General features: G+C 40.3%; 1 protein-coding gene across 1 annotated transcript in view; it reads left to right on the top strand.

Moving 5' to 3' along the window:
- The window catches only part of LOC127846265 (mucin-2-like), a 92,891-nt gene extending 81,093 nt beyond the window's left edge, over positions 1 to 11,798 (top strand). The window contains exons 76-87 of the mRNA XM_052377436.1: positions 40 to 115; positions 1,252 to 1,392; positions 3,254 to 3,309; positions 3,823 to 3,987; positions 4,192 to 4,356; positions 4,730 to 4,873; positions 6,449 to 6,657; positions 6,977 to 7,072; positions 8,114 to 8,174; positions 9,305 to 9,505; positions 10,420 to 10,588; positions 10,770 to 11,798. Coding sequence (XP_052233396.1) covers positions 40 to 115; positions 1,252 to 1,392; positions 3,254 to 3,309; positions 3,823 to 3,987; positions 4,192 to 4,356; positions 4,730 to 4,873; positions 6,449 to 6,657; positions 6,977 to 7,072; positions 8,114 to 8,174; positions 9,305 to 9,505; positions 10,420 to 10,586 — 1,481 coding nt within the window. The 3' untranslated portion in view covers positions 10,587 to 10,588; positions 10,770 to 11,798. The remainder of the gene's footprint in view (positions 1 to 39; positions 116 to 1,251; positions 1,393 to 3,253; positions 3,310 to 3,822; positions 3,988 to 4,191; positions 4,357 to 4,729; positions 4,874 to 6,448; positions 6,658 to 6,976; positions 7,073 to 8,113; positions 8,175 to 9,304; positions 9,506 to 10,419; positions 10,589 to 10,769) is intronic.
- The last annotated feature ends 578 nt before the right edge of the window (positions 11,799 to 12,376 follow it).

The raw sequence follows: 12,376 nt of genomic DNA, 5'->3' as shown, positions 1-12,376 counted from the left end.
TCAATGGTATATTATACATGACGTTATTATATTACACAGGCTGCGAGCTGGGTCCATGGGGCGAATGGAGTTCATGTATCACAGATTGTGGCCAAGGCGAGAGATTCAGGGTGAGGTAAGTGTCTGATATAGAGATCAACATGGAGTTCATGCATCACATACTGTGGCCAAGGCGAGAGATTCAGGGTGATATGGAGATGAACGAGGAATTAGACATTGATCCAAGCGACAAACGTGTGACTCGCGCACTGAGAAAACGGGATAAATAAATGTGCTTAAAGTGTCGTCCTATATTAGCCTGTGCAGTACGCAAAGGCTAAACAGCGACGATGCTTTCCTTGCTGACTGCACTGGCTAAGGCATTTTACGCACATGATTGAACTCCCTTTTCACAAAATGAGGCTGTTATTAATTGTGCTCGAGGGTGTGAATGCGAGAGATTTAGGGCTAGTTACATGGCACTATTTAACCCTTTGCATGCTGGAAAATTTGTCGTCTGCTAAAATGTCCTCTGCTGAATTTCTAAAATTAGCATTTTCTTCAATTTATTTTTCAAATAATACTATCAAAATAGCAAACAGTTTGGATCCTGATGAGACGCCACGTTCTGTGGCGTCTCATCTGGATCCAAACTGTTTGCAAAGGCCTTCAAAACTCGGTTCCAGCACTGGAAGAGTTAAACTGCATACATAATCTCGAGAGATGAACCGTCGAGACAATAAGTTTGAGGTACTAGGATTGTCTCAAACGATGATGTCTTCAATTAAGATATAAGTATTTTAATCTAAAACAATTATAATATGAATATCAGAAGTTAATGACGTATGGTGGAATTTCATAGCCATACGGCGAATGTTTACTGAGCATGCGCAAGTTGGTCTGTACGAGGCTATTCGCATTCTGACACGGACCATATTTTGTGCCACAGATGTCAAGTGAAGATATGAATAAAAAACATTTGTGAATTCGGGAGAGATCAGAGCTAGATTTTTAAATATCTTACAGTTGTCAAAGATGTTAAACTAGTTGTGTTGCGTACAGAAATTGACAATCACGTTCGTTCGAATGTTATTAAATCAGATTGTAAATTCATTTACACTTTTGTTTTTAATCTTTTTAAAGTCACAGATGTTGAGATAAGTGCCATAAAGTCATAGATGTTGAGATAAGTGTCCTAAACGCCTTGATTACAATAGCGCATTTATGCATGTGATTGGATTGTGTAATATAATGCTGCCTTGCCCGTTTAAGATCGACAACGGCTGGATGCGATGAGGGCGAGAACGTGGAGACGGAACCGTGCATGGGAGAACCGTGCAAGGACTGCATGAGCGGCGGACAGTGGTACGAGGACGGAGAGGAGATACCTACCAACGACGCCTGCAAGAAATGGTAAGCCACTTACATGTACACATATTTTAGTTTGCTCTTAAACCATTTATGCCTAGCGTCGAGTATGCGGCGTCTCATCTGGGTCTGCGCTGTTTGATTAAAGGAATAATCTGTTTAAGGCTGAAACTGTCGTCGCTGATTAGCCTGTGCGGACTGCACAGTCCAATCTGGGACGACAATTTACGCACATGATTTCTATAAAATAAACGCGATTAATATGTGTGTGCCGTAGCAACACAAACTAATAAACTCGATGGATAGTTCTTTGCTCTTTATTCAGTTGTTAACATAAAGTTTCCAAGTCAATATAATTCTGTAAATTAGTTTGTTAATGCAAAGCCTCCAAGTCCATGTAATTCTCCAAGTAACTAACAACGCTTCCAAGACATGACAAAATCCGTGCAAATCCACCCAGACAGGACCGCACCCCACCCCACTTGGGGTTGGGTTCTGAAAATAACATGTAGAGTTTCTCCTATGTCTTAAATCCTTCATATTCAAGTGTCCAAAAAGCATTCTTTATATACATGTATCGTTACATAAACATGTCAACTTGATGGGTCAAACCAATTTGTTTATTAGCTGGTAATTACAACGATACGGAAGCAAACATCTATTAACCTAGTAATCCTGTCATGATCTACACTTTAAACGGACTGAACCCGTGCGTCTACTGTCAACAAATTAATGAGTTTCGGCCATACTGACGTAAACCAGGGCATGCATTATTATCAAATATACACCAATTATGCGACATGGGGTTTATGGAAATTGATTGTTTCTTAAAGTAATATATGGTGCTATTATCGTTATATCTATCTTCTATGAAAATAAAGCCTTCATTAAACTTAATGTTCCTCTACCTTTATGTAAATGTTCGTTTATAGTTTTCGACCTGTTTACTTTAATAACAGCTCTTAACTTGTTGGTATTTCTTTAAGTGTTACTTTTACTTCATATATTTAATGATTATCTGCCATTATTGCATATAGTTAATGATTATTTGTTAATCCAGCGTTTAAAAAAAAAAAGATTTGCGTTGCTTTGTATTAGTTTTATATTTCTTACGTGAATTATGTAGTTCGACACCAACTCACGATTTCGCTGTTTTATAGTTCTATGAAACGTTCAATAAAATGATTTACATTATCTTCTATGCACCGTTTATTTTTTGCATATCAAATGTTCATTTACTTAATATTTATCGGTCGTTCAATTGCAAAATTTCAATGCACCATGCATTATTTAGTTTATCCACCATTAAAATGTACATGTATTGTGTTTTACTAATTTCAATTTAACGGCCATTGTTATGTTTACCCATTTACGCCTAGCGTCGAGAAAAAGGACTTGGCAAACAGCGTAGACCCAGATGAGACGCCGCATGATGCGGCGTCTAAAGGAATTTCTATAAGAAATATTCTAAATATAAAAATAAATAAACGAGACATTCCTAATTTTGGAAATAAATTGATCCAATTTAGAATGATGGGACAGTCCACTAGGCATACATGGGTTAATCCTCGGATATCATCAAGGCCGTTTGCAGTTGTTTTTGTTCAGTCAATGGGTTTTGAATTGCTCGTTTAGGAGGCCACTTTGCACACATCAATTAACCCATTTATGCCTAGTGGACTGCCCCATCCTTCTATTGGATCAATTTATTTCTAAAATTAGGGATTTCTAGTATATTTATTTCTATATTTAGAATATTTCTTACATAAATTCTTTTCAGCAAACAGCGCATACCCTGATGAGACGCCGCATTATGCGGCGTCTTATCTGGGTCTTCGGTGTTTGCCAAGGCCTTTTTTCTTGACGCTAGGCATAAATGGGTTAATTTGAGCCATTGTCGTTCCAGTTACTGCGATGCCGCATCCAGACAAATGATGTGTCAGGATAACCTGCTTGCAAACGGTATGTTGGCAATTCCGATTCTCGTTCCGCCAATGCTCACATTAAAATGTTGTACTTTCAAAAGACAGATGTTCTAAAACAAATGAGCCTTGATATGGAAAATCGGGGCTTAATGCTTGTGCTTAAAGTGTCGTCCTCTCAGGCAAATCAGGGACGACGCTTTCCATCTGAACTTCATTTTCGTAAAGAAAACACTTCCTTTAAACGAAAAATAACATAAAAGCGGAAAGTGTCCTTCCTGATCAGACTGCACGGACGCACAGTCCCATCTGAGAAGACACTCAGCGCGCATCAATTAAACCGGTGTTATAAAGCCATGTTCTGTTTGTCGATTTGTATTGTAGTGTTCAATTGTTTTTTCTCCAAACGGGTCGTTTCATTAAAAGCAAATTGGGAATATATTATATGGGATTATATCAATAAAAAAAACACAACGGCATATTATGCTGATGTGCACATACAATCGATGTACAAAGTGAATTTCAAGGGAATATGTGCACGTTCGTATTCCAGTCGACGGTCAATGGTCTAGCTGGACGCAGTGGTCATCTTGCGCTAGTGAATGCGGAAAAGGGGATCACTTCCGCCTACGATCCTGTAGCAACCCGGAACCCGCGTGCGCCGGTCGAATGTGCCCTGGAAATGACACCGAATCAGCTCCTTGCTATCTGCCAAGCTGTATGTATATAGCCCAGTATATAGTATACATTACTCACAACGTACACTTATGATAGGCATTATGAAATATTCTAGTCAATAACCAAAAGTCCATGTTTGATTCAATACATAATCATGAGTCTAATTTCTCTTCATTCCGATGTTTAAATTAAAAATGAAACATCTGTTGTTTAAACAAGTTAAACAATTATTAATGCGTCACAGGCTGCGAGACTGGCCCTTGGGGAGAATGGAGCCCTTGCTCTGCCACGTGCGATGGCGGCGATAGAGGACGCTCCCGGAACTTCTTGGACCCGGCGGACGCGCAGGCGGCAGAGTGCGAGGGTGTCCGGCGCAACGAGACCGACGCCTGCAATCAGAGTCCATGTGGTAAGTCGGTACTTCAACGACCAAACCGTCGTTCTTGCATAATATAGAATCACGCTTCAACTTCCGTCGTTTTTATAGAGCATAATTTAACCCTTTCTACGTTGCATGTCAATTTAAGTGCTGAAATGTAATTGTTCTTATCATACGTTGTTTAGAGACGGCAGATTAAAGAATTTATACTTTTGAATCATTGTTGAAGACCCCACGGTAAGGAGTGATGTCACGGATTTAAATCACATGAGCGACACAAAAATAAGATCGCATTAAAATCGATATATAAAATATTTCCTATTTGGCACCATCGCACTGTTATTCACTCTGCAGACCACTTTATTTCCTATTTGGCACCAGCGCACTGTTATTCACTTTGCAGACCAGTCTTGCACCATTGAACCGTGGTCCGAGTGGAGCGACTGCAGCGCATCGTGCGGAGGCGGCAACAAGACGCGACACAGGCTCACCAACTGCGAGGTTCCCAGCATGGAGACCAGCGACTGCAACACGGAACCGTGTCAAGGTAGGCATGTTCATGAGTGGTTGCCTTTAAATGAAAATAATACTGTGTTTTGCATCGTTTTACAACAGCTGTATATCCGCTCAACTATGATGTTGAACGTGAATTGCTATTTATTTATTAGTTTTAAATAATGTCATATTTGTAAATAAGGTTAAAATGGATTATAGGTGACAAGCACGGCGAATATGTCTGCCGAAGAAGGTTCTATACTGCCTTAAATATGTATTGTATGTTAATTATGTAAAACGTATTATCTTCAGTTGAATAATATAAATGTGATCATATTTCAACATAGTGTAAACTACTTTATTTATCTGAAGTCCTAGTATGCATGAAGGTTTTACTAGGTGTGCACCGCGTCATTCGCAGTATGGTCAGAAGCAACCCTGTCGGCTTATGAGGGCACGATACCTTGTGTGACTTTTTAGCGTACATGGAAACTCATGGAGCTAGGCTGGTCACATACAGCATTATGCCCAGTACATGATAACACATGGAGCTAGGCTGGTCGCATACAGCATAATGCCCAGTACATGGTAACTCATGGAGCTAGGCTGGTCGCATACAGTATAATCCCCAGTACATGGTAACTCATGGAGCTAGGCTGGTCGCATACAGCATAATCCCCAGTACATGGTAACTCATAGAGCTAGGCTGGTCGCATACAGCATAATGTCCAGTACATGGTAACAATACCAAGGCTGGTCGCATACAGCATAATGTCCAGTACATGGTACCTCATGGAGCTAGGCTGGTCGCATACAGCATAATCCCCAGTACATGGTAACTCATTGAGCTAGGCTGGTCGCATACAGCATAATGTCCAGTACATGGTTACTCATGGAGCTAGGCTGGTCGCATATAGCATAATCCCCAGTACATGGTAACTCATGGACAGGACAATACCAAGGCTGGTCGCATACAGCATAATGTCCAGTACATGGTACCTCATGGAGCTAGGCTGGTCGCATACAGCATAATCCCCAGTTCATGGTAACTCATTGAGCTAGGCTGGTCGCATACAGCATAATGTCCAGTACATGGTTACTCATGGAGCTAGGCTGGTCGCATATAGCATAATCCCCAGTACATGGTAACTCATGGACAAGGCTGGTCGCATACAGCATAATGTCCAGTACATGGTACCTCATGGAGCTAGGCTGGTCGCATACAGCATAATCCCCAGTACATGGTAACTCATTGAGCTAGGCTGGTCGCATACAGCATAATGTCCAGTACATGGTTACTCATGGAGCTAGGCTGGTCGCATACAGCATAATGCCCATTTTGCATGACGCGTCTCATGATAATCCGCAACTGAGGTGCATTATCTGTTCTCTCTTAAACGGACACAGTTAAACATGTATTTGACCGCTCCCACGGTGTGGATCGAACTCGTGACCTTCCGGTCTCTATGCGGACACAATATTCACTACGCCACGGAAACCTTAATATTGCTAACAGTACTCTATTGTCGGCGTTAAAAACTATATTTAAATAAGTACATCGGATGGTAACATAATTTCATTACCGGTTATTCCTAAATTTTACACAGCCATTATGTTATGCTTTCAGTCTGCGAAGATACGGCCGAGTTCCGTCAGTTCACCTACTGCGAGCAGGAAACATGTGAGCGCTACCTTGCGGGCGGCGCCGCATGTCACGACAACGGCACTATGTATATGGGCTGCGTCTGCAAGGACAACTATGTCATGAACGCGCAACATGTGTGTGTCCCGACCCTTGAATGCAACAATTGCCAGTACAATGGAACCGTGTACCAGGCATGTTATCTTCGATACCTTAAAATAAGACATGTTTCTTCTTTCGCATTACAGTGCGTACATTCATTTTATAAAGTAATTGTCTCGCTGACGGTATCAAGTTGAATTCATGAAATAATATTTTTTATGTATCAAATTCAACAGTAATAGTAATGCTCATTATAAACGTCACTTTTGTCTATAGTTGCCCCTGTCTATTAATAACAAAAAAGCTTTGAAATTAGCGGTAAAGCGCTTGCTAATGGGAAACGGGATGCCGATACATCAAACCTTGTTCATAAAATTTAAGAATAACATTATTTTTGCGCTCGTTTTCTAGGAAAATGAAATCATCTATAGCGAGAAATGCAGTCACTACATTTGCGTGAGGGGCTCGCCCGTCAAGGTGGAAAGTTGCACCACACCAGTCTGCCAGGTGAGAACCGGGCCTGTCTTATGAGCCTCGTTGTGGGAAAACTGGGCTTGATGCATGTGCGTAAAATGACATCCCTAATTAGCATGTGCAGTCCGCACAGGCTAATCAGGGGCGACACTTTCCGCTTAAATCTGATTTTGCTAAGAAGAAACTTCATTTAAACGAAAAATGTCATAGAAGCGGAACGTGTCGTCCCTGATTAGCCTGTGCGGACTGCACAGGTTAATCTGGGACGACACTTTACGCACAAGTATTAAGCCCAGTTTTCTCAGAACGCGACTTATATGGACTTTTTCGTTTGAAGGAAGCCTCTTAAATGAAAATCTATTCGATCGGAAATGTTTGCCCCTGTTTAGCCTTGCGGACTACACATGAAAACATGCCGACTCATCCCAGAACGGGGCACTTATCCCAAATCAAAGCTTTTTCAAGGATTTACGTACATACGTATGCTGAGCCTTCCCTACTAAATGAATGTTTCTTTACAAGTCGAGATTAAAATTATACTAGAATGGTGCTAGACAGATGTAGGCATTTAGAATAAATGTATTGTACATGAGCTTTCCGACTACTTCATACTGTCGAGCAAGTTAAACACATATCGTTCATAATCTATTTGATCGTCTTTTGTCGTATATTGATTCACAAATATAAAACGATTGTTGAATGTGAATGATAAATTGACATCGTAACGTAAAATGTATCGTTTTTATCAGACTGATTCCCTTGAAATTATATTTCATATATAGATTAGCAAAACTGAAAACAACTCGTTAACGCATTTATGCCTAGCGTTTAGAAAAAGGCCTTGGCAAACAGCGTAGACCCTGATGAGACGCCGCATGATGCGGCGTCTCATCAGGGTGTCCGCTGTTTGCTTAAAGAAATTTCTGTAAGAAATATTCTAAATATATAAATAAATATACTAGACATCCCTAATTTTGGAAATAAATTGATCCAATTTATAGAAGGATTGGAGAGTCCACTAGGCATAAATGGGTTAATGATTATGATTTATAGAAGTATCTGTTATCGTTGCAGGCCGGGGAAGTCCTCACGGAGGTAGATGGTGAATGCTGTCCCATCTGCAAGCCTGTTCAAGGTACAGCCACTCTTGTGAACACGCAACTTTCATCATTGACGATCATAAGAGCCGCGGTCTGGAAAAACTGGGCTTAACGCATGTGCGTAAAGTGTCGTCCCAGATTAGCCTTCGCAGTCCACACAGGCTAATCCGGGACGACACTTTTTGCCTTGATTGGATTTTCGATTTGAAGATGCTTCCTTTAAAACGAAAAAATCCTCAAAAGCGGAAAATGTCGCACACCTGAGTAGGCTTTGCGAGCTGTACAGGCTATATATGCCCACTCTGTACAGGCTATATATGCCCACTGTACAAGCTATATATGCCCACTCAGCTGTACAGGCTATATATGCCCACTGTACAGGCTATATATGCCAACTCTGTACAGGCTATATATGCCCACTCAGCTGTACAGGCTATATATGCCCACTGTACAGGCTATATATGCCCACTCTGTACAGGCTATATATGCCCACTGTACAGGCTATATATGCCCACTGTACAGGCTATATATACCCACTCAGCTGTACAGGCTATATATGCCCACTGTACAGGCTATATATGCCCACTCTGTACAGGCTATATATGCCCACTGTACAGGCTATATATGCCCACTCACCTGTACAGGCTATATATGCCCACTGTACAGGCTATATATGCCCACTCTGTACAGGCTATATATGCCCACTGTTCAGGCTATATATGCCCACTGTACAGGCTATATATGCCCACTCAGCTGTACAGGCTATATATGCCCACTGTACAGGCTATATATGCCCACTCTGTACAGGCTATATATGCCCACTCAGCTGTAAAGGCTATATATGCCCACTCGCTTGTTCTTTGTTTTGAGAAGTATGCATTCACAATAAAGATTCTTTATCATGTATGTTTATCAGTTAAGGCCATGTTTCTCGTGAAGGTCGCAGCTTATTATTGTTTACATTCACTAAGAACACTTATTTTTGTGGGACACTTATATCAAACCTTTAAAACTTTACTTACCCACATTTTATACATCAAACATTCATTTTGTCTCCAAAATTTGAGGACAATATAGTACAATTGTTTGCACAAAATATATTCTTAAACAATGTAGTACCTGGTGTATCATAAGGATGTTGACCGTTCGTGCCTTGTTTGCATAGAAACGCCCGACCGATGCCAGGAACGAACAAAGACAGAGGTGCTGACGTACTTCACACCAGACGGCTTCAAGTGCGTGTCTGACGCGCCCCAGACGGTCACGTACTGCGGAGGTTCCTGCGGCAACAGCGAGCAGATGCCAATGGTGTTCGTGGAAGGCGAGGGTGGAAGTCACGTGGCATCCAACTGCAAGTGCTGCACAGGTAAGCGTAATCCACTGTAGTCGGAAGGTGGTTTTAATACATTTCAGTAAAGTGCCTTCCCATATTACCCGCTGATGTCCGCAGACTTTTTCCGCTTGTATTGTTTTTGTTTTTCGTTTAAAGGAAGACTCTTTTAAACGAAAAGCCAGTCAAGTCTGAAAGTGTACTCTCTGATAAGCTTTTTTTCGGACTGCACAGGCTTATCTGTGACGATACTTTCCGCACATGCATTTAGTCCAGTTTCGTCAGAACAAGGTTACATTATCCTTAAACAGGTCAAGTGGAGGAAACACTACACTAAGTGTCCATTTGTACAAAACTGCTTTTGGGAACAACTTTGAAGTGAATAGAATGTGTATATTCCAGCATATTGTTGCACGCATATAAGACTTATTATTTTATGTGTTTCTTTCTTTTCTACCAAAAGACAAATTAAATTAAGCGGTTCGCGAGATTCTTTGAAATAATATGATTTAGAGTGCGTAAACATAGCTCATTAAAATAACAGCAATGCCTGACTTAATTAGTATTATGCTTTTTGTGTACAAACATGTTTAATCGGAAAAAAAAAGATATAAAACGCGCGTTAATAATGGCAGGCGTTGCCAGACCATAATTGAGTCGTGTTCTGAGAAAACTGGGCATAATGCATGCCCGCACAGGCTAATAAGGGACGACACTTTCCGCCTTAACTGGATTTTCGTGTAGAAGAGACTTCCTTTAAACGAAAAATACCAAAAAGCGGAAAGTGTCGTCCCTGATTACCCTGTGCGGACTGCACAGGCTAATCTGGGACGGCACTTTACGCCAAGCATTAAGCCCAGTTTTCTCAGCAAATTGAGGCTCAATTAGTGGGTAAGTAACCACTATAAGATAAGAAGTTTACAAAATTCATATATGATTACATCTTACAGGTCAACCGGGACAACCTATTGCCGTGACCATGACCTGTGAGCAGGCAAGAGCCACCAAGAAAGTGAACGCTTTCTACCAGAATGTGTCGAATTGCTCGTGTGATCAGTGCGCGGAGACAGCAATTACTCCCGCTAGCATGGGTATACAATCTTCACAGAAAAAATAAAGGTGTGCTATGCGATTTTAAACCATTAAATAATGCCATTTGCTTGATAGATTTGTTAATGTGTTCTTAAGAGCTCCAATGATTTTTCAGCTTATCATCATTGACGTTATCGGAAAACGCTGATTAAGAAGTAAAGTATGTTTCTACAATGTCTGTTAAACTTTAATCCGTTATTATTTACAGGAATGCCTTAGGCTAAACAATCTATTCGATCAACGACCTTGGAACGACTACCGGACAATTCCATTGCCCATCAACCAGAACGACACGTGGCGGTCCCTCTAGGAAGATCTGTTGTCGAATAGACGGGGAGCGTCTCGAAAAATAACATCATAATACCCGATCAAACAATAAAATTGATATATTTACGAAAAGATTTAAGAATTCAAACGTGATTTTTCGGATAAAAAGCAAAGACCATCTTGTTATAAGAAATGCAAGGTAATCATGTTATCTTTTATTGTGTCTAACCTAGAACTTCGTATCAATTCAAACAAACACCCGTTTATTTATGAAATGTGTACACCTAAACACAACCGACTTATTTCACTTTTTTATAGATAAACGTCAAAAGAAATTCGTCGCTCATACATAAAATATTTCGGTGTATTAAGGATTGTTTCTGCAAAGTTTGTAGCGTTTTATTCGGGTTGTAAGAGTAAATGAAAGGTCGTTTGATCTTATGATGTGTTTTTATGCCCCCATAACGTGCTACACTCTTTGACGGCGCCCTCTATCGAGCGACTATGGGCCCTTGAGGGATCACATCTGTCATTTGTGGTTGATGTTTATAGTATATTTGTGTTGCTTGTTTATTGTTTTCCGCTAATTACTTGCAATCATTACAAAGTGTTCCAATACCATGGCATATTGTGGGCAGTACATGTATACATGTTTATATATCGGTATAACAACCATTAAAATAATTCTATTATGGTGTGAGAAATCGATGAATGTCTACAAGTTCCTTTGTTGAATAGCTGTTTAATCAACTACGTAGTCGTTGAAATCGTTTCATTTCAGGGATGTTAACATAACAATTGATGTATTCGACGCTCAGTCGTTGATTGATTTTGATTTAATCGGTTTTTATCTGACGATGTCATTGTCTTATTGCCGCTGTTAAAAAAAGTAAATATTTGTCAGTGTATAAAGTATAACGTGTAATGTGACATGATACTGGAAAACAAAATAATAAAATATGTAATCATAGAGCTGTGTCTGTTATGCTTCGAGCACAAGAATTAGCCTTGTTCAGGGTGAACTGGACTTGAAGCGTCTGCTTTAAGTTTCGTTCCAGATTAGCCAGTTCAATCCGCAATATTTCATTAAAAGGATATTTCTTCTTGACAAAAATCAAGTTTATGTGACGTCATTTATCAGGCTGCTCTGACTGAACAGGCTTATGTGGGCGACAATGTACGTTTAGCCCAGTTTTCTCAGAACGAGGCTCACTTTATGAGGAACATACCGTTCTCATCAAGACTGTGCAAGACTAAACTGGACCTTAATGTCAACTGATTATTAACCCATTTATGCGTAGTGGACTCTCCCATCCTTCTAAATTGGATCAATTTATTACCAAAATAAGGGATATCTATTATATTTATTTTCTATATTTAGAATATTTCTTACAGAAATTCCTTTAAGCAAACAGCGCAGACCCTGATGAGACGTCGCATCATGCGGCGTCTCATCTGGGTCTACGCTGTTTGCCAATGCCGTTTTCTAGACGCTATGAATAAATGGTTTAATGGGCAAAGTCAAGTGAAGATTTGCACAGTTATTCT

The sequence above is a fragment of the Dreissena polymorpha genome, chromosome 9, assembly GCF_020536995.1.
Source record: "Dreissena polymorpha isolate Duluth1 chromosome 9, UMN_Dpol_1.0, whole genome shotgun sequence".
NCBI lineage: Eukaryota > Metazoa > Mollusca > Bivalvia > Myida > Dreissenidae > Dreissena > Dreissena polymorpha.
Note: the sequence above shows the minus strand (reverse complement) of the source record. Positions and strands in the feature narration are given on the sequence as shown.